This window comes from Bactrocera neohumeralis, chromosome 6 (genome assembly GCF_024586455.1).
Source record: "Bactrocera neohumeralis isolate Rockhampton chromosome 6, APGP_CSIRO_Bneo_wtdbg2-racon-allhic-juicebox.fasta_v2, whole genome shotgun sequence".
In the NCBI taxonomy this organism is placed as follows: Eukaryota; Metazoa; Arthropoda; class Insecta; order Diptera; family Tephritidae; genus Bactrocera; species Bactrocera neohumeralis.
Window position 1 is genome coordinate 10,837,904 of NC_065923.1, and position 27,658 is coordinate 10,865,561.

Here is a 27,658-nt window from a genome sequence, read left to right on the forward strand (position 1 = left end):
ACCAAAGGCTTCCTGTCGGCGTTGAAAGCAATAGTTGCTCTCAATACAGTGAGTGGGAAAAGTATGCGTGCACATAAGCCGGAATTATCTATACATATGCATATTGCTGCTCAAGCGTGTGTGTAAGTCTAAGCACGCTGCTGAGCAATAAATAAGATTGGTGCGCACCTTTTGTAGATAAAAGCAGCAAAAGCCGTCACTCCTAATACACGCGCGTTCGCTAGAAAAGGGTAATGCTTTTATCCTTTGAATTTTTTATGGTTCATATGAAAAGAAAAAGTGCTTGGGTGCCCAATGAACGCATTGCAATACAATGGCAGTCCATTTTCTATATATTACGATGTGCTATGCCGCGACTAGACACGCATTGCGTTGCGCATGCGCAGCATAAATTCATAAGTAGGCTGCAAAGGTGTTAGCAGCGGCTATAAAAACACGAAATTAGTTAAAAAAACACCTTTTTCGAAATCCATTCCACACATTTAAAGAGTCTACAACTATTCTTCGCGTTATTATCTATACTACACTGGACATTTGGGGTATTTAATTTGGTTTGAAGAATTCTTTTATTGTATGTGAAGACTTTTCGTATGTCTGCGATAGTAGTTCACTATAAAACTCTTTTATTTACTTGCGCTGTTGAAAGCAGTACAGTCGGCGTTGAAAGCAGCTGAAGTGCGTCTATGAAGAAACTATAGAAGAATATGATAGAAGTAGCAGTTGAAATGAATCGGCAATAAGCGCGCTTCCTTCTCGAGTAAATAGTGCTCTAAGCACTATAATGCTAATGCAATTATAATGATCCTACAACAACAGCGTGAATGCCGCGTGATCCTCACTGCCGCCACGCACCTCTAAAGATAGCGAAGGTGTACAGCCAAAAAGTGGAGTTAGGCATTGAGTTTTTTTTTCCATACACGCACATAAATTTGTCTATCTGGATCATCAGCATACACATTAAAAACAATAACACCTTTATAACTATTATTTCAGGCTCGAATTTATGCGCGAGGTGTTAAATATTTCAACTGGTCTTTGCTGCTTTGTTATCCTCTCAACCGAAAGCGCAACAAAAGATGCATTTTCATGCCGCGGGCAGCCGGGCAGCCAAACATGTGCATGATCTACACGCGTATTTATTTTAAATTAATGCAACAACAACAAAACGCATTGTATAAATGGTTGTAAGTGGTTTGAAAATATTAGTTGCCTGCTGCCTGCTGCCTGTTGGAGTAGCGGCTTATAGGGCTTCTCAATGACTGTTAAAAGGTCACAGTGTGTTGGTGTATTATTTTGTTGTAAGTGTATGTGTGTTTTGATGTTTTAATGCAATTTGTATTTCACATATGTATATACATATGTACGTATGAGTATGTATAAATGATAACATATGAGCCTTTGAATGAAAGATAACAATGGATGGATTTTCATGGCATAAAATTGTTAGAAAAATGACTTGCTTTGTTGTTGTTCATTACCTGGTAGTAATGCATGAAAATTTTGTATAAATTTGAAGTCACTGTTACAACGTAAATCTGTTTATGCTTTGTTTGCGCCCTTGAAAAATAGTAGATTGATAGGAAGAAGAGGCAGAATGAAACCAGAACAAAAAGTACTCAAGTCAAGGTGTGTTATAAATGCCAAAGCATATGTTCTTTTTGTACCATAGAATTTCTTAGCTGTGAAATTGATTTATTTACTGAAATGCGTAGACATACGATTTGTATTTTATTTATTTGATTAATATTTTGTTTATTTTGTGGTCATGTTTGCCATGTGGTTTGAAGAGTGAAGTTAATGCAATGGATTTAGAAGCATTCTTGAAAAAAATTGAATGCAAATTGATTAAAAAGAGAAAAAAAATAAAATAAAAATAATATATTTTAAACTAAATGTAAATAGTTTTTGAACAATTATATAGTAACTTTCAAAATCTTTACTTTAAAAAAATTTTTTATGAAATTTTGAGCTTTTTGTGTAAGAAAAATGTATTCTTTATTCTTATAGCGAAGCGAACGATCTTTAAATCTTTTATTAAGTTACTATTAAAAAAATATTCAGGGAAAAAGTCCAACCTTCAAACGTAAAAGATAAATTTTATATTTTTTTTACATTATTTCACAAAAATCTGCCCGAAAAACATAAATTATCTCATTTTTATGACTTTTGACGTTTTTATTCTACAATTTCATTTTTTTCATTAGTGCGATTGAAAAAATCGTTAACAAGAAGTTTTATAATAAAACTATTTTAAACACTTCGTTGACATCTAATACAATCCCGAAATTTCGGGGTCCCGATTTTTGAGTCCCGAAATTTCGGGATTTTTTCCGGTTACATTTTATATGCTTTGAAAACACTGAGCTACAAGTCATAAGCAGACGAAATCTGTGTAAGCTAATCCCGATATTTCGGGATTTTAAAATCTCGTTATTATGAAATTTGGGGATTTTATTGGAAACAATTAAGTTTCTTTTGTTTTAAAACTATTTCGTTAATAAAAGGCATTTCCATACTTTTCGTAAAAGCAGAGGAGCAAAAGGATGACGGACCTAAGAGCTTTTCAACATATTATATTAAGAGGGAACTTAACTTTTTCCCTAGTAATTTTGGAAACGCGATAGTTAGAACTCCGTTCTCAAAGCATGCTGAAATGTACTTTTCACAATTTAAGATCTTAAAGTTTGTCATTTAGTCGAGAGTTAACTGAGACTTCGTTCAAGGAAACTGCTAGTTTGTAATAATAATTTTTAAGAATAGCTTAAAACTTGCAGAATAATGACCTGTGTGATAGTAATTGTCTGAAAATATTCTTTATATCTGATCACTTTTTCCTCATTTTATTTTGAAGTTCACAGCTCTTTAGTATTATTTCAGATAAGAAATATTTTCGTGTCTCGAAATCGTAATCAAAATAAATCAAATTGCTTCTATTAACTTAAATCAACTTAAATTGACTTAAGCCACTTTAAAATATTATTTCAAGTATACACGAAAATAGCACAGTTTCTGGCGCCACAATGCCTCATGTTGCCCACCATTTAGTCACTTTTAAATGAGCAATCCATTTTACACAGAAATATTTACACTAAAAATACATTTCTGCTCCAATTGTTCGAAAAGCTTTTAATAAAGCAGCCGCAGCTATTAAATAATTGCCCGCAATTAATTTCATAATATAAAATAGCAATATATTTTGACACTAATTAGCCGGCTAAATGCCGTGAGGGTGGCTTAGCGACGTTGGCATGCGGCGAACATGGCAACATAGAAGCGTGCAGCCGAACTATGCGAGGGAAGTTGACAAAAAAAAAGTCGAAACAGCAAAAAAGTATGTTCAATTTTTTATAAATCTTTTGTGCCGACACTCTTTGTAACGGCACATGTGTTTTCCATGTCGCTAAAAGCCGCTTTAATGCCGCGGCGGCAAACGGTGGGGGAAGTATCTGACTTCGGCGCGCATGGAAATGCTTTAAGCCCGTTATGCGACAGCAGTGATTGTCACCGAAGAGGGGGAAATTGTGTGCTGTGTCATTGCAGAAGGTAAAAAGTTCAGACACTCACACATACTATATACATATGTATGCGTATATGTAAGTATATAAGGGCTCGGTAAGGGCTTGAAATCAGCACCATTTGTACGCAATTGATCTCTGCTTATACAAGCGGCTATACATGAACAAAGTGAAATGACAGCGGGCAGAGTCAGCGCAGCAACTACATGGCGACGGCCTTGGCGCCGGGTAATGCTATCAACAGTGATGAAGCCGCTGTTTGAACAGAAAAGAGCATTTACTTTTGAGCACCAGTAACTCCTAGAAACAATCAAGCCGCCACCGACAGTCGCAAAAAGTACAGAAAATGTAGGTCTGACCTACTACCCACTTTGCTAGAGACGAGCGCGCACACACACACACCCAACCGTTTTTCGCATAAATCCTTCTTGCTAATACCTTTTTGACTTCTGCACAGATGTTCTCCTTGCAAACTTGTCAACCCCTCAGCTTCAATTTTATTTATACTTTTTTTTTAATCGCTGTTGTGACATTAAATTTTTATGAAAAATTTCAACTTCAGTCTCTTAAGGTGTACGCCTGTGGTTTGCCTGATTTTTAAGTACCCGCCAACCCCTCGTTTTACCATCTTTCATGCAATTGGCTTCATTATTAGCACTCAATACTGGTGCCTCGTCGAGCAACCGCAATGCAAAAAGTAGGTGTGTACAAAACGTTTTAAATGAAAATTGTGAGGGTTGTTCAGCGAAGTACGCAATGCGTTGAAAACAGTTGAAGAGGCTTGCCACTCAAACAGCTGGTGTCTTTAGAAATTAATTCGATTGTTTGCGCTTAGTTGCAATTGTACGGAAGAGTCTTGAGTTATGAAAAAGAAATTAAACAAACCTAAACAACTGTCGTAAATATTGTTGTGATTGTTGCTGTGTGTTTTTTGTTGCATGTGTTTCGTAAAAATGCGAACATTTTTACTTTGGTTAAAATTACAAACTATTGTCTACATATAGGCGGAATTGGTAGTTGTCGAAGTATGGTTATAGGCATAGAGCGCGAGAGAGCACGGAATTATATCGTGTTTTTTTTAAGAGCTTGATAACTTTTTAAAAAAAAAAAAACGCATAAAATTTGCAAAATCTCATCGGTTCTTTATTTGAAACGTTAGATTGGTTCATGACATTTACTTTTTGAAGATAATTTCATTTAAATGTTGACCGCGGCTGCGTCTTGGGTGGTCCATTCGGAAAGTCCAATTTTGGGCAACTTTTTCGAGCATTTCGGCCGGAATAGCCCGAATTTCTTCGGAAATGTTGTCTTCCAAAGCTGGAATAGTTGCTGGCTTATTTCTGTAGACTTTAGACTTGACGTAGCCCCACAAAAAATAGTCTAAAGTCTACAGAAATAAGCCAGCAACTTTTCCAGCTTTGGAAGACAACATTTCCGAAGAAATTCGGGCTATTCCGGCCGAAATGCTCGAAAAATTGGACTTTCCGAATGGACCACCTAAGACGCAGCCGCGGTCAACATTTAAATGAAATTATCTTCAAAAAGTAAATGTCATGAACCAATCTAACGTTTCAAATAAAGAACCGATGAGATTTTGCAAATTTTATGCGTTTTTTTTTTTAAAAGTTATCAAGCTCTTAAAAAATCACCCGATATTAAATTCCTGTTTTATATTTTTATAACTTTTAAATTTATTTAAGCAGATACATATCTTACAATTTGCACTGAAGAAAAATTTTATTGCCTACATTTAGGGTATATGTATTTTGATTACTTTGAAAAAGTCCCATATATTTAAAATGAAGTCAGAGTTAATGATGCTGATCGCCTAAAAACTCTTTTTTCAGCAATTTTTTTTAATTAAATAGTCTTTATTTATTATTAAATTAAATAAATATGCGCTATTATTTTTTTAAAGCTATATTCTCTGAATTAAGAGCCTTCAAAGACGGTCAGGAGATCTTTGAAGACATGCCTCGTTCTGGACGACGTGTGATCTCTGCAACTGATGAAAACATTAAAAATTATTTAAAAATTTCGGGTCCTTTTTTGTCGGTATATACTACTGTGCCTAAAAAATAGGGTGACATTTGAATTTAAACTACGGGCGTCGAAGGATTTGGAGAATAATTTTTTTTTAGGTTGGTAGTACTGTCAGTCACATTTTTGCCAAATTTCATGTCAAAATACTCCTTAGTGTTTGAGATACGTGTCGTTTTGTAAGCTGCTAAAAGTGAGTTTTTCGTTTTTTGCGATGTCGAAATTTGTTGAGCAAAGAATTTGCATTAAATTTTGTTTACGGAGAAAGGTGTCAAAATCAATGCACAATATTATTTGGATGAAGTGCTTGTCAATCATTTTTACCCCCATGCATCTGAGCTCTTCGGCAACGAACCATATTGCTTCCAGCAAGACTCTGCTCCGGCTCATAAAGCAAGAATTGTTCAGCGCTGGTGCAAGGATAATTTGCCATGTTTTATTCCGATTGATGAATAGGCTCCAGCTTCTCCGGATCTGAATCCATTAGATTTCATAATAGGGGGATACATGCTTGACAAATTAAAAAATTTGAAAAACATAAGATTTGATCAATTCAAGCTTCGTTTAATCAAAATTTGGGACGAAATTCCAGATGAAGTGGTGCATGCCGCCTGCAATAGTTTTCAGAAACGTTTGAAGCTGGTAAAAAAAATCAAAGGTGAACGATTTGAACTAAAGCAGTCCTAATGTAAGCCAACAGTCTTTATAATAAATAAAATTGTTTAATTGCTCAAAATATCAAAATAAATAAAAAAAATAAACTTTTTCTACAAAAAATAAAGCGCGACAGTTATTTGGGCCCACCCTGTATATGTATGGTATTTTGAAAATTTTTTTTTGGGTAAAGAGTTTTTTGATAGCCTTGTATTGCGCCTTTTCAATACGCAACAAAAATAATCGAAGCTCATACAAATCGAAGCATACATTTCGGAGCGCAGATAAATGTTAGAATTCTGTTCTATTAACGTTAAGAATATTCTATCAAGAGAGTGAAAGAAAGTAAGAAAATTAATTAAATTAAATAAATTAAATTAAATTAAATTAAATTAATTAAATTAAATTAAATTAAATTAAATTAAATTAAATTAAATAAATTAATTAACTCTACGTTGCCGCGCTCCCAACAGATATACTCAATATACGTGTGTATGTATAATATATGTATACTATGTATACATTGTTGTACGAGTATATTTGTCCAACATATTGCATGGTGTCTGTCGGCAACATTAAAGTCACAACTATATTCAGATTTCATTTTTAGTTGACACTTTTATAGATGCAACAAACACCCACATTCACGTTGTTTACGAAAATAAATAAAGCACAAACTTAATACACACATACATAAACACTGCAATATACATGTGTTCACACTGAGCAACTTGTGGCCAATTTTTCACAGTCCATTAAAAACTTGAGGCTGCTGCTCCACACCATCTCCCACACACATACAAATGCATAATTCATTCACAGCCACCGAAAAAGTCGCTTTTGATACGCTTCTGTTTTTGTTGTTGTTTTCCGCTATATTATTTTAGAACATACATATGTTGAGCGGCATTTAAAATCAAAGTTTATGACACATTTCCCTTCGCACAACTGCTGGTCTTATAAAACAATATTAAAATGCCACAAAATAGACGATAAGTAATGTCAGCGACGGCACAAAAGCTCAAAGCGATGTAGATGCACACACACATACTTACATGAAACGCAACTAATTTCGTTGAATTTGTGAATTATGGCAAATAACACACACACGCACGCACAACTCACAAGTGGCAGGGGGCGGCAGCGTAGATTTACATGTCAAAAAGCATTGCGGATGAGTTATGTGTGGCACGCACACAAGCATAAATATGCTCAAACACATATACATACATACATGCACTGCGATATATCATACTTATAAAAACAATGCTGGTGCCAGGGGTGTATAATGTTAAAGGGTTTATACAGCAACACATAACAGTAAAAGTATGTGTGTTTGTGTATGCGTGCACCCGAAAATTTAGTTGCTTTTGTAATGCCTTAATTTTTTTCATTGAAAGAACTATTGCGGGCGTATTAAATAATTCAGCGGCAAATCCACTGGCACTGGCTGCACTAACGCACACATACACCGACATACAAGCGCATATTTCAGAGTGTCATAAAAGTTTTACGATATGCCTTTTCACGCCTTTCAGCACACATTTCCTTTCAAGTTCTTTTTAAGAACGTCTGCTCTTAGCTTTGCTTGTGATTTAGTTGGCTGCTGTGGTTACACGCTGATTTTGGGATTTAATCAAAGTCCCACCCACACACACAAACATTTTTTTATCGGTACACACACATGTATAAACAAATGTATTCCTTTTAGCTGATGTCTCAGCACTTTATTGAATCATTGTTTATCCACAGCTTTTTGGTTTTCTTTGCTGCCTCAGTGACTGATTCATCCGCTGCAGTGGCATTAAATATAAATTCTAAATTTTCAAATCAAATTTTATTAGCCATAAAATGCTTTGCGGCATCACAATTAGTTAAAGTTTCACATATGATATCCCCGACAGCAACAGCTGCTGCCGCTGCTGATTCCCGTGCATTTTACAAAGTGGCTCATAAAAAATCCTTCGGCCGCATCGAGCGGGTAAAATACAATGAAATTTGTTGTTGTTGGCATTTAAGTTGGACTATTGCTTTAAAGAAATTTAGTGTTTTGCGCCATTTTGAGTAGTTGATTTGCATCAATATGGGTCATTATGGCTCTAAAATAAATGTGTTCGATTTTGGTTTTTATTTCTTGACTTTTGATAGCTTCATTACAATGCTTATGAGTTTTGATTGTTGTTTTATGGTCACACTGACTCGGAAAACATTAATGCTTTGCTATATTTGTTGGGTGTGCATATGTTTTGAACAAGGAAAAATTCTTCATTTAAAAATGTTTTTTAATTTAATGTTTTTTTCGATATGAATTACATGTGAAATTAATTAAAACTGAAATAAAAATTTTTAAAGCGAAAATATATTTTTTTTTAGTATACATACATACGAGTTATGTTTGAAAAGTAAAATTTTTTAAAAATAGTAAAAAATTAATAATTTAGTCAAAAAAAAAAAACCATATTACTAAACTATTTCGAAAGTAGCATATAATTTCAAAACCCCTCTTAATTTCACAATATGTAATGGTTTAACATATTATAAAATTAAAAAAAATAATAATTAAAATAAAATGTAATAATTTTAATATAGAAAAAATTAAAAATAAAAAGTTTTAATAAAAAAGTTACAATAAAAAAATAAAAATATTGTAAATAAAAATAAAGAATAAATATAGATAACAAAAAATAAAAAAAAAATAAAAAAAATTAAAACAAAAAAAGATAATAATTTTAATTACATTTTGTTTATTTATACAAATAATATTTTATAAAAAATAAATATACCAATTTTTTGATTAAAATTTATTTGATTTTATTAAAAAATATTATATATCATATGATTGTCTTATTTAAATATACATATGTGACCTGGTCAACGAAAAGGGGCTAACGTGCGAAAACTAGTTTTCTGTGAAAAGCTGTTAAAAATAATCGTCAGTTTCTCGTTATCTCATTAATTGTTCTCCTTTTTTTTGACACCTAAGCCCCCTTTTCGTAGACCAGGTCACATATAATATGCATGTATGTAGAATAATTTAATAAAAAATATTAATTTTATAAAAATAAATATTTCACAGTTACATATAAATTTTTATAGAAATTAGTTCTCTTGAGACTATGTAAACATTTCTATAATGTTCAGAGTTGCCATCAATATTTTGTTTGACCAAAATTAAAAATTAGAAATGATTTTTTAATTAAAAAATTAAAAAAATAGGTATATATTTGGCACAAATAATTTATATTTTATAAAATTTTGTTATTATATTTTTTTTAATTTATTAAAATTTTCATAAAATTTAAACAAAATAGAATTAATATAAATATAAATAAAAATAATATAACAAATTTTTATACAAACTTGAGTTTAAAAATATTTCCAGTAGGGCTGCCATCCTTTTTTGTTTTTGACTGGTAAAATATTTAACATTTATTTAATAATAACATAGCGGTTTCAATTATATTATGGTATAGTTATTTGAAAAAATTATTTAATATTTATATTGAATTTAAAAAATTTTCCACTAGGGTTGCCAGCAAATTTTAGTTTTGGTTTAGAAAATATTTCTTACAAAATATTTGCCACTCCTTTAATAATAAAATTACAGTCTTGAAATATATAACGGTTCAGTGATTAAAAAAACAACAGAGTTGCCATATTGTATATTTATATGTTATTTAATTTATCAAAGATTGCCAAGTTACTTTTGTTGCTAACTGAACCATGATTTAAGTATATTCTATAATAGTTTAGTTAACAAAATTATATGTTCCACAATAGAGTTGCCCTCCTTGTAGCATGTGAAGTAAAAATAAGTCGTTTTAATAAAACTTTAAAGTCAAAATCTCCAACAAAAATTTGAAATGAACTTTTAACCAGGTAGTTGACAGTTGATAATTTGTAAAAAACCAATTTCGCACTTTTAGCACTAGTTTTCTTTAGACATTTTTAAAAATTATTAAGGGACTAGGCTGCAACTAGTTCTACTAAACCAAATTTTAACTACACCCGTAAAAAATATTTTTTAATTAACTCTCTACTTTACAGTATGCAAGTACTGCAGTGAAACTAGTTCTAGACTAGTTAGAGTAATTGCGTTGCAACTAGATAAAAAGTAACTAGTTGATTTTAAGATAGTCCATTTCAGTCTCAAAAAATGGTCCATTTTTGCAAATAACCAGCAGTTTTTTTAAACATATTAGTTCAGACTAGTTCAAATAACTACTTTCACACTAGTCCAAAAGTAACTAGTTGCCTATAAATTGCAAATAATAGTCTATATTCGCATATACACATTCAGACGCTTGCATATTTAACGAATATCACTTGCCGCATTGTGCTATGTCGCCTGTCAATGGCTTTGTGTAAGCACAATGCTGTTCAATTTTGCAAAATCCACACGGAAGCCATATGAGACAATATTCAAATAGACGACAGCAATATATCGATACAATTGTCTGAACTGTGGTCGGAAATTGTGCATAGGCGGAAAAAAAAACAAAACAATAAACAATGCGAAATGCAAAACTACGATTTTAACATAGACATAAGCCGACTTGCTGCGAGAATAGCGCTTTAGGGGTGGGGGGTTAAGTGCCGGGAATTATCTGTTGCATTGCGGCGTTGAAATATGCAAAAGTTAATGCATTTGCTTGGCAATAGTAAAGCTTAGAAACTTTGTATGCAAGTGGGACAGCTTGTCTCGCTTTGGAAATAAGTTAAACTGCGCGAAGAATGGTTGCATTGTAACGGTAGACGCAATAATGCATTGCAAAAGGATGTTATATTAAATGCAGTTTTAAAGGTAGTGTGGTGAATTAAAGGAGAATGAGATGATGTTGGAATTTTTTTTAAATTAAGAATTTCTTTTTGGAAGATTTGTATTTTTTTATAAATTAAATATTTTTAGAATTAAAATTTTTTGCTCTACTCTCAAAATACATATGTTAATTAATTTTAAAAATATTTTTTTTTTAACCTCGTTGAACTTTATCGAAAAGATCACGTTCTATAAACAGCGCCAGCAAAAACCCACAGTTTTGATGAAAATAATCACATTAAGATTTTCCAATAATTCAGTATATGGTTCGAGCACGTTTTCCATGTTTTCCGCGATTTCCCTAAGTTTTCCACACAAAACGACTTGTAAAGCATCGTGTCAATGAAATCTAGCGTGAGCACAAAACTTGAGTACTCATGCTAGGTCTTGACATGGCGAGCGCAAAGGCAATGCAATGCAATTTAGAATGCGCTATAGTTCAGTGAAAATCAATAGCATTACTTTATATCGGCATATGTTTGTATGCTAGTGCGTGCATATGTGTGCGTGTGCTAACGTGTCTGCCTTTAAAGGCTTTCCGCGCGAGAGACTTTGTTGCAACAACGTCTGCTTGTTAGTTTTCCATGTTTTTCTATGTGCCGTCCTTTGCTTGTCGTTTTGCGCTGACAGTCTACAAGCGCGCCTTTTGCTTGTTCACAACAACAAGTTAACATTTACAGCTGTCTCCGGCTTAAGCTTAAGGCTTTAAATGGGTGTTAGAAATTTTATTTGCTGTAAAGTCGAAGTGACTTAACTTTTAATATGCATTATATAATATATTCTTGTACATATACTATATACATATATGGTATATCGTGGATTTTGCGCCTGTCTGCTTTAAGCCTGGTGTTCGTTGGCATTCGCTTTCGAACACTGGTTTTAAGTTGGTTAGGTGAAGAGTAATTTATTTTAGACCCTCTATGATTATCTGAAAATCTTAAGGTCTGGGAACAAGTGAATTCAAAATTGAACACTATTTTTACAAAAAGAGTAATACAAGTAGAGTTCAATTTTCCCAAGCAACATCGCTTTGCTCTATGGGCTTTTGAAACGTTCCAAGAAGATTCGACTTTTTCGAGCCAAATTTTGTTAAGAGATGAGACCCTTTTCTGCCTCCACGGGTAGTTTGGAATAAAGAGCAACCTGATGAGATTCAAGAGCTGTCATTTGATCCAGAAAAATATCGCATCAATCATGGATTTATTGAGAGAACACTTCGGTGAACAGATTATTTTACGTTTTGGGCCGGTCAATTGGCCACTAAAATTGTGTGATATTATACCGTTATACTTTTTCTTGTGAGGATATACAAAGCCTGAAGTCTATGAGAACAATCCTGCTTCGATTGAGGCAATGGAGCAAAACATCACGCGTGTCATTTGCCATTTACCAGTCGCAATGATCGAACGAGTCATCAAAAATTGGACTCAACGAATGGACCATCTGAGACGTAGACGCGGCCAACATTTGAAATAGATAATTTTCAAAAATGAATGGCAAAGAATTTTCTTTCGAATAATAATAAACATTCTCCATTTCTTCAAGCCTTCTTCCATTTCTCATGCACTTCTTAGTAGTTGGACGGAAAATTTTCGGTTCAAACCGACTTTTCTAAGAGTAATAAAGGTCTTACTAATTGCGAAACATTATTGAACTGCGCCTGACTCGAAGAGTTATTTCATTTCAACCAAATTCGGTTACAAATCGTGTATTCTCACGATATCTTATATCTCAGAACAATCCATAACCTTCAAGTAAATAGGAATGATGCAAATAGCAGTGCTGACAACTTCGTCTAGTTCCATTTAAAGATCGCATTGGGCAGAGAAGTATAGTAGTTCTTCAAAGTCAATAACGAAAGTTCGATAGTTCGCTTCGTCTACATCTGGCTGAACGAGTTTTTATAACGAGTAATATGACAGTGTTAAAATTTTGATTTTCTTTTGAGTCATTATTATATTCCGTTCTTCCTTGTTATACACTGAATAGAGTATATAAGGTTTCCCAAGAAGTTTTTAGAAATCAGAAAGAGACGTCGGAGACACTATAAACATGTTTGCATATAAATAATTGTCGTCTGTCTGTATAGATACGCGAATTAGTCCCACAGTTTTTGAGATATCGAACTGAAATTTTTTACAAGTTCTTCCTTCCCAAGAAGCTGTTTATTTGTCAGAACCGCCGATAACGGATCACAATATCATGAATCTGCCATATGAATTTGAAAAATTTAACTCTGTTTCCGAAGTCATAAGCAATTTTTAGTCTATGATCTATAAGCAAGTAGGCGTTTCCTTCAGTCTTCATACCCAAACAAGCCACGCGCCCATTTGTTGACAATAAATTTTCCGCCAAACGAGACTAAGCATCGGCGAAGCGTTTCAGTAGTACTTTTCTAAAATTAAAGGGCACGTGTCCGGCTTAACGTCCCACTAACTCACGAAGTGCATTTGCCGCATGCAACAATTCCGAAGTGTTGATGCTGATACAACAGCAGCAATGCATTCACCGCGGTGCGGAGAACAATGCAGTTGCTTTGAAGATTAATGCGTCTCATTGGCAGAGCGTCTTAACGCAATTAATTTCAATCAATTTAAGATTTCTTTTGCACCGTTGTGTTAAGTGAGCAGTCAAAGAAGTGCATGCTGCCAGCTCCAGCGCTCGCAAGGGAGCAGAGTAGGTGTAGCAAGCAGACGCCAAAAGCGCACAAAATAAAGTAAATGTGGAAAGGTCGAAAGAAATATTAAAGGAGGCACATCAAACATACACACATATACAAATAAATAAGAGTGCATAATCGCTTTAAATGTGTGTGTGTGTGCTCGCGCCTCTTGTGGCCCTCGCGACTCCATGCGTTTTTATGATTTTATGTTTGGTAGTGTGTGTGTGTGCGCACACTCTGATACATATGCAAGTGTCGGTCACATTAAATGCTTAGTTAGGAATTTTGCTTTGCCGTCATGCTTACATATGTCGTACAAGCTGTTTGATGTGCATCCTGTTGCATGCCCCAAAACTCCAGCCGGCACAATTAATCACTGCCCTTGAAAATTTTTGAGTTGAAAATAGCAGCGACTGTATGTAAATAATTTTTCTTCTTGCAACGCGTAGTTGTTGTTGTTGCTTTTATTTCTTGGAAGTCTCCTGTATGCCAGACAGTGCAGCGGAGAGTGCATTATAAGCGTTTCGTCTGGCATTTTTATTGCCGCGTGGACTGATTTGTGTGTGTGTGGGGGAATTATGGTTGAGGAAAGCGCGCTTGCAGCTTTTTCTTTCGGTTTTCTCTGATTTTTTATTTATTTGTGTAACTATGTATGTTTGGGTGTTTTTATTCGCTTTTTTTGCTGCTTAGTCTCTTTTCATTGCCACATGATTAATGCATATCTTTCAATAACCGCGTGTTATCAAAAAAAAAAAAAAATTAAAGATAATTAAAATATAAATTTATTTTGTTGGAAAGGAGTATTGCGCTGTTTAAAAAAAATAAATATTAAAGAAATTGTGTATATTTTTTGTCATTTATATATGATTTATTTTACTATCTTGATGTTATTAATAATTTGTGATGAAATATGTCCCGATTTATACTTTTTAATATTTTTTTTTTTTTAATTTTTTAAGTATTCTTTTGAACTATTTTTTAACAAAATTTTTATAATAATTTTTTTTATAATTTTTTTTTACAAATTTTGAAAAAATTTTAATATAATTTTTATAATTGTTTAAATTTATGCTCAATGATAATTTTTGTTGTAGCAAATTTGAAAATAATTATAATTTGAAATTAATTATATTTAGTTACTTTCCTATTTATACTTTTTAATAGTTTTTTAGTTTCAGTTTTTAAAACTGTTTTTAAATTTGTTTTTGTAATTTTTTAATTTTATTTTTGAATATATTTTTTAATGGGGTAAACGTGATTAAGAAAAATAATTATATTTAGTTTTCATAACACGGATTTATACCTATTGTATTTGTAATTGTATTTTGTAATAATTTATTTTTAATTTTTATATCATTTTTTGTTATTTTCTCTTAAACTTTTTTAAAAACTGTAATTAAGAAATATGTTTAATAATAATAATACCGATTTATGCATGTTAGTATTTTTCTTTAATTTTAAAATTGTTTTTTAATTATTTTAAAATATTATGTTTGCTCTGGTAAATGTGATAAAAAAACATTGATATATTTAGTTTTTATAATCTTTTATAATAATTTTTTAGTTTAAAAATTTTTAATATTTTTTTAACTAATTTTAATAATTGCTTCAATTTATTCTCAATTATAATTATTGTTGTGTTAAATATGAAAGAAAAATAAATATGTTATATATTATATTATATTATATTTATTTTTCATAATATTTATTTATATATATTCTTTAATAATTTAATAAACTTATTTATAATATTTAATTCTTTTTTTTTCTTAATTTATTTTTAAAAACATTTTTCGTTTAATATTTATTAATAAAACTTTTTAAATAATTATAATTATTAAACATAATTAATTTCCATAATACCGGTCAAGGCATTTTAATATTTTGAAATATGATTTTTGTTGTAGAATTTAATATATTTAGTTTTCATAATTTTTTTATGTATTTTTTAATAATTTTTCAAAATTTTTTAATTAATTTTTATTATTATTTAAATACATTTTCAATTATAATAATTCCTGTGGGAAATATGAACTAAGAATAATGAGGTATTTTTATTTTTCATTATATTTTGTTTATGTAATTTCATAAGTTTATTTGTAATATTTAATTATTATTATTTTTATTTATTTAATTTAATTTTAAGAGCATTTTTCGATTAAAATGTATTACTACAATTTTTTAAATATTATAATTATTAAATATGTTAAGTTTTTATAATTCTGGTTTATACATTTTTAATCCTTTTTTTAATTTTTTCTTTAGATTTTTAAATTTTTGTTGTAAAATATTTTTAAGTATAAGCTTTTTTGCGGTAAATTTGAAAAAAAAAAAATTAAAAATACTTAGTTCTTTTAATACTAATTTATATTTTTTATTTAAAAATTATTTTTTAATTTTTAATTTTTTTTATTTTTTTTTTTTTTTATTTAAAAAAAAATTTGTTTTAATGTTTTTAATTTTTTTATTTTTTATTTAAAAATTATTTTTTTATTTTTATTTTTATTTTTTTTTATTTTTTATTTTATTTTTTTTTTTCGTTTTCTTTTTCAATATCTGCAAAGGGCTGCAAAAAATTTTTGCAGACGGTTGAGTCTATTATTGTTAACAAAACTTTTCATATAATTATAATTACATTTATTAAATTTACCCCAACAACAACAACACGAATCTCTTGCTTATTTTATATTCATATTATTGGTTTCAACAACAACAACAGCAAGTGCCACACAACGCAAGTGTAGTCGCTGCCTTCATGAGACGGGAGGCGGCGCTGATTCTGTTGGATTTTTTTTTAGTTTTTCGAAACAACATTCAATTATATTTTCTTTCAGTCAGTCATAACTGCAATTTTCATTGGACTCAGAGAGAAAAAAAGTTCTTCATCATCATTTCTCCAGACTGGCCTTTCGTCTGTGGCACTTGAGGTGCTCAGCCGCATTCAACGATCGTCGCAACTCTGAACTTTGCTTGTAAAGTTTGCTTTATCGATTCTTGTTGCATGCAACGTGACGTCGTGTGTGTCACTACATTCAAATGGATTGTCTGTCCTTTAGTTTCATTCGATTTTCTTTTCTTTCGGTAGGTTGTTTGTGGCGTCTAGTCACATCTGTTTGTCTAAAGCGGCGTTGAGTAGCCTCGACCGTCTGGTGCTCGTTTCGAGTGTTTATTCTCTCTTAATTGGTGTTTGATTGTAATCACACACACACACACATACATGTATGGATTGTGGGAGTTTTTTTCAACAAATTGCTAAGACAATGCTGAGCCCGACTCATAAATGCCACACACATGCTGACATACATACACATATATAACTGTAACATATGTGAGTGCCGTCAATTATCCACTGGCGCTCCGTTGGCCTGTCAGCTTTTGTGTCACCATCGCAATCTTTGTTTACTCTTTCAATTGCTTAGCCATGTACTCTTATCACAAAGTCACGCTCACGCTCACACTCGCACTGCTTCAAGCCATGCTTCCTTTTTCGATTAGCCTTTCGAGCATTTAATTCATTTGTCTTTGTTTAAGATTGGTTCCAGCATTGTTTTCAACACTTGTGGCTCCGATACGCCATTTGGTCGCTGCACTATCAAAGTCGTTTCTCGCTTATCTTATTTTCTTTTTATTTCCTCTGCACACCATTTGCTCTTGAGTCGGGTACTTTTTATCCGCTTGCTCTAATTGAAATACAACGCTGTTTCCATTTTATACCCAAACAAGTGTGCTCTTGAAATCTTCTAAGTACGCGCAATAAACATGTCAAAGGCCAACTGTTGTCTGACACAACTTTGGGGGTAAAGAAATAAAATTTTAAATGCCTACAAATTATAATCCAAAGAGATGTCAAATTCTAATCAGTTAATATGCTTAGGAACAGTGTGTGAGTGAGTAGGTTAAGCGAGAACTACAGAGATTATGCCAATAGTTTATAAATGTTAGGAAAGGAAGTCAAACTATAGGTTCTATTAGTGAACCTTGTGAAACATTCTACGTTCTAAATGCTCTTAGAAGGATAGAACATGATTTTGTGGTTTTCTGGAGATAAGTTGGAATATTTTTCTTCGCGATGGCAAGATTCTATACATACATATATGCAATTGTTTATAAAAGGGGTTACCCAAAATATGTTTCAAGATGAAGTCGGTTTTTTAACAACGGTCTGAATAAAGGGCCGCAGATCGTTCATCTCACGAAATATTTTAAGATCTCGAAAAATTACTAATTCCACAAATATGAAAAAATTCGCTCAACAAATCCAAGAAAGTCCTTGCCATTCTAACTTTCTGTCTTAAAACCTTTATTAAATAACAGATCAATGATTATAGAAAGACTATGATATTCAATTAATACAACTCAGATATCTTTCTTTGGAAATAAGTTCTTTCATCAAGGAACCCTCCATAGAAAAGAAGATTTTTTTGAAACTATTAATGATATGAAAGTTTGATAAAGATGTTTCGAGCTTAGATACTTGGTTTCGACTTCTTCGGATTGCTGGTAAATTCTCCAAAGATGTTACAGTTATCCATGTCATACAGTTACCAATGTCATCGAACAATACTCGTATATAATATTCAAAGCTATGTTTTGAAAACTTCCCTTGAAACCCTCACCATCGAAGCATATGGGGTTAATAAATGCTCTTTACTCTCTACTTGATAACAGGAGTCTATTGGTTAAGTTCTCGAAAAACCCATAAATAATGAAATGACATAAATATGTATATACATACATTTCCATTGACTTATGAGTGCTCTCTCCCTGCTTATTTATTGTAGTCATAAGTGTAGTAAAATTAAAATTTTTTTTATTGATTACCTCTTAAGAGCACTTCGGAGAATATTATTTCGAGTATGCATAATTGGTTTTTGTAATGCATGCCATTGTTATGGATTCACAGTAAAAAGCGATAAATCACAGTTTAATATTTATATTTATTTCCGCATTAAATCAAAAGACATTTTTATGATCGCTTGCTGCTTGAAAGGACTGAGGCAAAACAAACAACAGTTGGGTCTGGCTCGGCTGATAAGAGCATGAACTAAAGCTGAAACAGTAGCGTTATCTCACACACACACACACATGCCATGCAGTTTATTTTGTTTATGTGTAAACATATTTAAATATTGCGGTATATTCACTGCTGGCACCAAGTGGGTAATCAATCATTATCGCCAAACCGCAGTCTAAATTAGAACAAATGTTGCCTTCACTTTTGGCTGCTTTTGTTTTGGCTTTCGGTGTGTTTTAGTCACAAACAAAAAAGTTATCAGTGAAGTAACATAATCGAATGGCAAATATTTACAGTTTGACTGGCGATAAGCAGCTGGGAAAATGAAATCTCTTCTCAAGTCACAGCGTTGAAGGGAAGGCAAGAGAAGGAGGGTAGCACGGTTGGTATGTAATTGTTGGTATTGGAAAAAGTTGAATTGAGTTTGAAGTTAAGTGCTGAAATGGAAGTTGATATAAATCTGTGGCAATAATTGATTACTGTGGTAAATATAGACAAAAAAAATTATTTATTACTTTGTCTTAATACCAAAACTGCGATTATTGCTAATCTGTAGCTTAAAAGTCGAAAACTCAAAAAAAAGTAAAAAAAAAATAGCATTTTGAACAATGCTTGCTGTGATTAATGATCCGAATTGACTAAGGAACTCAAGGAAAATTAATGTTTATTGTAGTTCGAAAAGTAATACATTCCAGGCGGTTGGCTCATCTTTTGGCCACTTTTTGCATTATTAGCCTATTATGGCCGTATGTCAACAATAAAGCGCCGAATATTCGCTTCCAAGGTGTCAATCACCTCGGACTTATCTGCGTAGACAAGAGACATCACATAACCTAACAAAAAAATAGTAGATGTGAAGAAATACGGACCAATGATTTTCTCTGTCCATAGAGCACAACAAACAGCTACAAATAGTAGCTCTGAAATTACACGATCTTGGAGACTAGTATATAATGCGCTCACCAAAAGTTTCCTTAAATAAACTGATTGTTTCGTTGACTGTATGGCATGTGGCGCTCTTGTGTTGGTCAAGGTTCTCCTATTCAGACACGAAAAATTCATTAACAATGGCTCTAAAGCGATCTCTATTGAATCTAACATGAGACTTAGCTTAATTTTTGAAGAAATACGGACCAATGATTGTCCATAGAGCACAACAAATAGTGACTTTTGGAGGAAGTAACTGCGTCTCAACAACTGCTTCTGGATTATTATCGCTCCTAATGTGACTAGTTGAAGGATGGGTTCTTGTGTAGAAGTTCACGCAATCGAGGATATTTATGTAATTGGCCTCAGCAAGTGCGATTAGTTCTGCTTTCTTCAAATTGGATAAGGAAGCGAAGCAAATGGGTCTGCAAGACGAACAGTCGTCGCACTTGTGACTTAGCTCTCATGTCACTGTTGACAGTCACAACTTCGAAGTCGTAGATAATTTCGTCTATCTTAGAACCAGCATTAACACAAAACTTGGAATCCAACGTAGAATAACTATTGCCAACAGAAAAACCACAAGTCGAAAAGGACACTCGTTATATAGTTTAATATATATATATGTAGAATATCTAGTTAGTATCTTGTCTTTCATGTATAAAGTGTTCTACAAATAAAAGACTTTGCTACTTTCCGCTGAAAAATCTTACAACTTTTTCAACTACTTGCGTCTTACGCCTTGAGATCGTTCGACTTCATCTCCAATAGTAAACAAAAAAATCGTCAATACAGAACTTTGTTCTAAAATATTTAGTTAAGGCATACATATTTATTTTTTGGCAACAAAAAAACTGCGAGTCGTTTTTGTGACGTCACTTTAGCTGGCTTCAGAGAGCATTAGAAACAAATCATATCGTTATTAACGATATAATATAAAATGATTCGGTTTTCAGTCCGATATACATAGCATAAGAAATGTTATTGCTCCATATCGGACTTTAAATTTAGGAATGAAAGCTAATAGCATTGACAGACGGCAGCGTTAAACCAGATTAATTGCATTTTTCGGGATTAATTCAGGAGTTACCACAGCTAACTCCGTTGCTGAATCCAAAAATAACTCTCAAAATTTTAGGAGTTTGTGAGATTTTCGTTGGCAACATTGTTAAAAATGGCCAATTTTCATCTATTGTGAATGAAATACAAGCAACCCTGACAGCTGTGTATCAAATTCTCAATACAATATCAGTAAAACTTCTATGTTATGATGCAGTTTTAAAAATAATGTGTTGATATGCTTTTGTAATAAAAAATGGTTTGGTAAAAATTGGTCGGTCATTGGTCATTTTTTTTTTGAAAATATTATAAAACGGACAATGAGCTGTTTATGAGAGTTTCAAACTCGCATAGCTGCTGTCTGTCACCTACAAATTTGGATCTGATTAAGTGCGCAGTTAATCCGGATTAACGCTTCCGTCTGTCAAGGCTATAAAGGAAGCAATAAAATGTTTCTTCCTGTTGGAACTGCTGACTAAAATTTCAGGAGAAAGAAATAGATGAAATTTCAAGATGTAGACTCCCAATTTGAAGAAACAAATATTTTCAAAAGCTGTTAGACGACGGTTTCACATTAAATGCCTATTTAGACAAGTTGCTTTGAAGTGCATTTAAGTTCCCACGACATTTGGGTCTATGTAATCGGAACGGACACGGATTTTTTATCCGGTCAAGGACTGTCAAGTCGCCAGCATTCCGTACAAGTTTTTAAATGTTCTTCTTTCCATAAAAATTTCTAATTTCTAATATCTTTCTCTTCTCTTCTTTAAATTTTTTTCTTCGTTCTCATTACCTTATTATTTCTCCAGCCTCCTGTTGTTTCTGCATCCTTTGTGTTATCCACCGCCGCTTCCTCACTCCCAACGAAGCGATTATATTGAAATAGCCGTCCCATATTTCGCATGTTTGCAATTTTTATAATTTGAAAGCGCTTTTTAAAAAACGAACTATTTTATTTTTTCACCAAAAATTTTGTAACTTTTTACGAATTGCTGTATTTTCACGTATTCTTTTATTCCAATTTAATTAAAATTTTTTTAACAATTTTGCAATTTTTAAATATTTTTGCACACTATACCATGTATTCACAGGTGTTTTGAAAAGCGAATATAACTGCACTTTTGCATGATTTCGTAAGCAAATCACCACACTCACATACAAGCACACAAAATCTATTGCAGGTGTGTGTTGTCAGTATTTTTCGTACCATTCAACAATGTTTACGTTTTACTGCCCGAATTTCTGCTGCGTTTTGCGTTTTTCGATTTTCGTATTTCGTAAAATTTCCAATCGTCACGTGACGCGCCACTGAAATTTCCAACAAGCGATCACCGCAACGTGCACACCAGCAATGATTCAATGAGACGGGCGCACTTTGTTGTAAGTTGTTGATGTTGATGCCGCCGCTGTCAAGTCAATGGAGTCAGCGGAGATGGTGGCGCTGGCGCTGGCGATGGTGGTGGTGGTGCGGCTGCCATGGTGAGTAAATGACGTTGTTTTGAGTGCTGATGATACACCACCACGCTGTTGTTGTTGCTGTTGCGATTGCTGATAATTAAGTTCTACTCCAGTTGCAACTCAAAGCAGAATAGTCAAAAAAAAGAAGCAATAAAAAAGACGAGGAAAAAATGAGCAGAAGAAAAAAGGAAAACACTCGAGCGACTCGGGGTCAGCCAGCGTTGCCGTGCAACGTTCATTGGAACCGCATTCAAATTGAGAGAATTTATTCATTCAGAGTCAATAAGAAGACTGACAGCACACATATACATTTACATACACACACACATAGGCAAACAGGGCACTGCAGGGGCGCGCTGCCGGCGTAAGGCAACAGTTTTCAATAGTTGATGCATGAGTGTGTGTATGTATGTATGTGTGCGCACTACTGCCATTTCCGACTGCTGTCAGTTGCTGGCCGAGTCAATAAACAACGAAACTGTGCAAAATATAAAAGTTGCCGTGAATTGCGAAAAAAGCGCTTCAATATACTAGTATAGTAGTGTAGTGGCAGAGTAGTAGTGCCGGAAAGTAAGCGCGACCAAATGAAATATACTCGCAACGGTGGCTAAAAGCAGTAAAAATTCTGCATATATGCCACCGTTTGGTTTTTGCTTGCAACCATATGGCGTTGCACACACACTTACACATGCCACAGCGTGTCATATATGCATAGGCCTCTGCGCTGCACCGGAAAACTACTCAATCGCGGTGAGTGGTGCGGCGTAAAAGGTTGGGTAAACCAAATGAAAACTAACAGTTACTCACAACTCGACCGAATTGGCACTCCAGAAGCGGTGTGGCAGCGGTCAGTGGCTGCAACAGCCGTACAAATAAGCGTAGTGCTCGCAAAAATCTACGTCGACGTTGGACTATGGTATTCGAAGTGCGCACACACACAGGCACATAAACATCATAGCTGCAACAGCTGACCAAAGTAGATCGTAAAAATAGTGCTGCTGCTGTCTGTCGCCCTCCCAAACGCAACTTCGCCGCCGTCAAGCCTGTTGTCTGCCGGCCGTTCGTCATGTTTTGGCCGTCCGTCCGCAATTTCCTTCATTTGCACCCTCATTTTCTTACTCACAGCCGCTCAGCACACGTTTGTTACAGTAACTCACTCGTCAGTTTGTGGCGGCGCGTCCGCACTGTGCTACTTCACTCCAATGCGCTTCATTTCACTCCACGGCGCAGCGACCATGTACAGGGTGCTAACTGCTCGGCCTCTCGACATTTTTAATTTTTCGGTTTTCCATTCTTCATTTCTTCTTTTATTTAGCAATTTTTTGTTTGCCGCTCAATACTACGCTCTGCCTTCACTCTTCAGCCGGCGCTCAATCAACGTGCAACAAGCGTTGTATGAGTTTACGTGCGGCCGCAGAGTGCAGAGCGGAGTGGTGTTGCCTGGCGTGGCGTAGTTTTAAGTAGTGTGTTATTGTTGCTTGTAACTATGTGTGTGTGCGTCTGCGTCTTTGTGTGGCAACATTTTCAATGCTCGTTGCTGCGCAAAGCAATACAAGTGCAAATGCATGAATGAATGAGTTGAGTTTTGTTTCTTTTTTGACTCATTTTGTCTTTGTGCAACTTCATTATCTTTCTCTTCATCATCATCATCGTCATCCCTGTAATTATAATGGTCTTAAAGTGAGCTCAGCGCCGACTGTTACCTTTTGCCAATTCAACTATTGGGTTTTCTTTCTGCTCAGCGCCTCACCCATACACACTCCAACCCTGTCTTTATGTCTCTCTTAATCCCTTCGCGGTACGCCGATTGCGTCATCAGATTGCATTGCTTATATTATTTTATGTTTAATTATGAAATTCACTTGACTTGTGCCACTTACTACCTTCGTATAAGCAAGTTAATGCAATTTAGCTTCGTATATACCGTTATATTTATTTTAATTAAATATTTCAGCGCTCTCTTTTACTCGCTGTACAGCAACAAATAGTGAAGTGTCCTGATTTTTGATTTTGTGGCTCATTAGTGTTGTGCTGTTGGCCTTTTGGGGTCATTTGTCTGTATGTGTGTCTGCCCATATGAGAATGTGTGCGACAGTATTGATGTGTTTGTGTGAAAGGCAGTTTAATCAATGTATGTGTTCTATTCGGCCTTATTAGTAGGTTACATTTATTTCAACTACAAATAAGTATATACTGTAAGGACGTACATATAGGTAGGTATTTGGTATACGGAATTTAACATATACCACTATAGGCCATTATATGTTAAAATAGGTTACGATTGGATTAGTTGTTGGGGTCACAGCTTATATATCTGAAACTTTTTAATATTTTATGTGAGGTTTTCAAACAAAATTACAACAACACTTATATTGTAACTACCATCAGTGCTAATGGCAGCAGAGGGTTTTCAGGGCAAATGGAATAAATTGAGCTCGATCTCAGCGTCCAGGATGATGAGACCAGTGTATTGCAATGGGTCCCACCTTTAACAGATAGTAAAGGCCATGGCATAAGAGGTACAACTTTTAAGTTTAAGTTTAAGCAATGATCAATGTTCCGATACAAAATCGCGCCTCTTTGTCGCTTCTGCGTTAGCGTCCAACATGATGTCTGGGATCAAACTGCCGGTTTAGTATGTTGCATAAGCAGGCTTAAAGCCCTAGTTTCCATCTACGTGGACAGGGATCACATCACCTTAGTCGCGCTCAGCAGGCTTCTGGAATTGTTCAGGTCGCACTGCACAGCCGAAACTTGAAGTTAGTTTAGGTTAGATAGATTGGTTTTGTGGTTCGTTTGTGATTTGTGGAGGGAGCTTTTGCTACAACCTTAAAACTTTAACCTGGCACCTTCTGACTATCATTTGCTCCGGTCGATCCAGAACGACCTTATTGGAATACGGACAATAATACACGTCAGAATAGGGTATCGAAAATTGGTTGGATTCATTTTAAGCCGCTAACCAACGTAGTTCTTTTGCGGGTACTGCGTCGAATACTTACTACAGAGCTGGAGTGTTTTCGTCCATTCGGACGATATGACCTAGCCAGGGTAGCCACTGTTTTTGGATTCACTGTTTCACGTTCCATCGTTTCGCCGTTATCAATGCGCAACGGACCATATCCCCAAACCTTTCTTTCGAAAACTCGGACGCCGACCCATCAGATGTTGCTATTCTCCATTCCTCCGAACCATATAGCAGGACGGGGTGATGAGTGACGTGTAGAGTTTGGTCTTTGTTTGTTGAGAGAGGACTTTAATTCTTAATTGCCTACTTAGTCCGAAGCAGCACCTGCTGGCAAGAGATATTCTGTGTTGGATTTCGAGGCTGGCGTTGATTGCGGTGTTTATACTGGTTTCAAGATAGACAAAATTATCTACTCGAAGTTATGACTGTCAAGAGGGAGTGGGAGCCAAAACGCGAGTGCGACAACTGTTTGTTTCATAACAGAAGTTATTTCGTCGGTTACAACCGAACTTAGCCCTTCCTTACTTCTTTATACTTCCATTGAAATCATCTTTAAATATGTGCTCGATCCTTGAAACTGACTAAAACTTTCAGTATTAAGCATTTAGCTCTTTGAAGAGATCTGATGTACAAGTATGGCTAGATACCTGTGAGATCTCTTCATTTCTGAGAACTTTTAAGTATTTTCGTAGTATATTAATATCCATACTCTTTACTTTTTAAATTTATTACTGCCATTATTTTTGAGAATCAGGGTATCGTTCTGCAATATTTACCGACTTTTGACGGATATTGGACTACTGTAATCTACAAGAATCAATCAAAAACGGTTTAACTTTGTATATGATGCTTGGGCCCATAGTTTGGTGTCATAGAACAATGGACGGCTATAAAAATTATAGTTAATCTAAAAAATTTGCTAAAATATAAGCAATGATTCATTTAACTTTCTTACCCTTGCTAATGCCTTCCACTAAAGACTCTTGCCTCAGACCTTGAGGCTCAACCTCAATTCACACCATAACGTATATTCACAAATAAGGACAAACACATATGTCAAATTTACTTAAATAAGTTGTAAATCAATGAAGCTCACTCGAGCTCAATCACGCAATGACTTTTTGTTCAGAAACACACCCTGCAATCTTAATTCCTTTAATGACCTCTCATTTGCACTAATTCGCCGGCGTAACACACCCACCACCATATCATCACAAACACATACCGTACATCATAAACAAGCGGACGTGAAAGGCTCAAGCAGGATAAAAATTATATGGGATTAATTCGTCCAAGCCTTGCCGAGACTTTTGTTTTGTTTACAAATAAATCAGGCATATGAATGCCTAGTGATTAGTGAGTGTGGGTGGCCTTGATGGCGTATAGGCAAAGCTGGGGGGTTGATAGACATTTCTAGCGACACTAGAAAAACCGAAATACATATATGTATAACAATGTTCGCCCGTATGCCAATGTGCCCAATGCACTTGACGTTTAACCAAACCAATTTCCTGGACGACTTTCTATATGTCATTCAAAATGCTAGACATAAAGCAAATGTGGAGGAGAAAAACTGACTTTAGCCACCTTGTTGTTACACTCTCTGCTTTAAATTGACTAATACAATATTGGAATCAGCACCCAGCATATCGTTCTTACTAACAAGTTTGGAATAATATTGGTAACCATGTGATTCTGCGTAATAAAATGGCAAGACTTTTATCAAGACTTTTTCGTCTAAGGAAACCCAAAAGAAATCAGCGACGACCAACCTTCTGTCTCTCCGTCTTTCTGTCTGTGTATACACGAGCGCGTCCCTCAGTTTTAGAGATATTGATCTGTAAAATCGCATACGGACTTTTCTCTCCAAGAATCTGCCTTCTTAGTGGAGTCTCCGCTATCGGATCACTATATTGTACTGTTTAGTACTGATGTATAGTAACTGGCAATAAAGATTAAAAAAATGAAATAAAATTTTAACAAATAATTCTCTCTTTCTGAAATATGTCGTTTCGTACTTAACTTGTCACCTACCACTTCTGACATATGACAATATGAAATCAGCTAATCTTGTGTTTCTAGCAACACAATGAGCTTGAAAAGAAAAGAAAAAAAAAAACAAAGTTTAATATTTTTTAAGAGTGGTTACGAAACGAGTGGTCCACAACTAGTTACTTTTGGACCTGTCATTGAAACATGCCACGTGCTAATCTCGTTATTCTGCAGCTGGGTATTTTCGCACGCATGGAGTGTAGACGCTTATACACATTCTTCATATACATATACCGGGTATAACTCGGTTTGAGCACAAAAACCAAAGAAATTCATTAGGCAAAAAGGGTTCAAAGGATTTCACAGCATTTGACTTGCAAAAGCCCGTGAAAAACCGCAACACTACAAATGTCGCATGCATTTCGGCAGTAACGTAAAATAACAACAACTACAGCACTGTGTGTCATAGCCTGACAAGATTTGATGTTTGTTGATTGTTGATGCGTTTGACTTGTCAAAGTGACAAGTGGAAAAACACAACAAAGCAGCC

The 27,658-nt window shown here is 34.2% G+C and overlaps 1 protein-coding gene across 1 annotated transcript in view; it reads right to left on the bottom strand.

Annotated features, from left to right (window-relative positions):
• Positions 1–22,069, bottom strand: part of LOC126762545 (uncharacterized) — a 32,462-nt gene extending 10,393 nt beyond the window's left edge. Inside the window, exon 1 of the mRNA XM_050479376.1 lies at positions 21,484–22,069. Coding sequence (XP_050335333.1) covers positions 21,484–21,594 — 111 coding nt within the window. The 5' untranslated portion in view covers positions 21,595–22,069. The remainder of the gene's footprint in view (positions 1–21,483) is intronic.
• Positions 22,070–27,658: the final 5,589 nt, after the last annotated feature.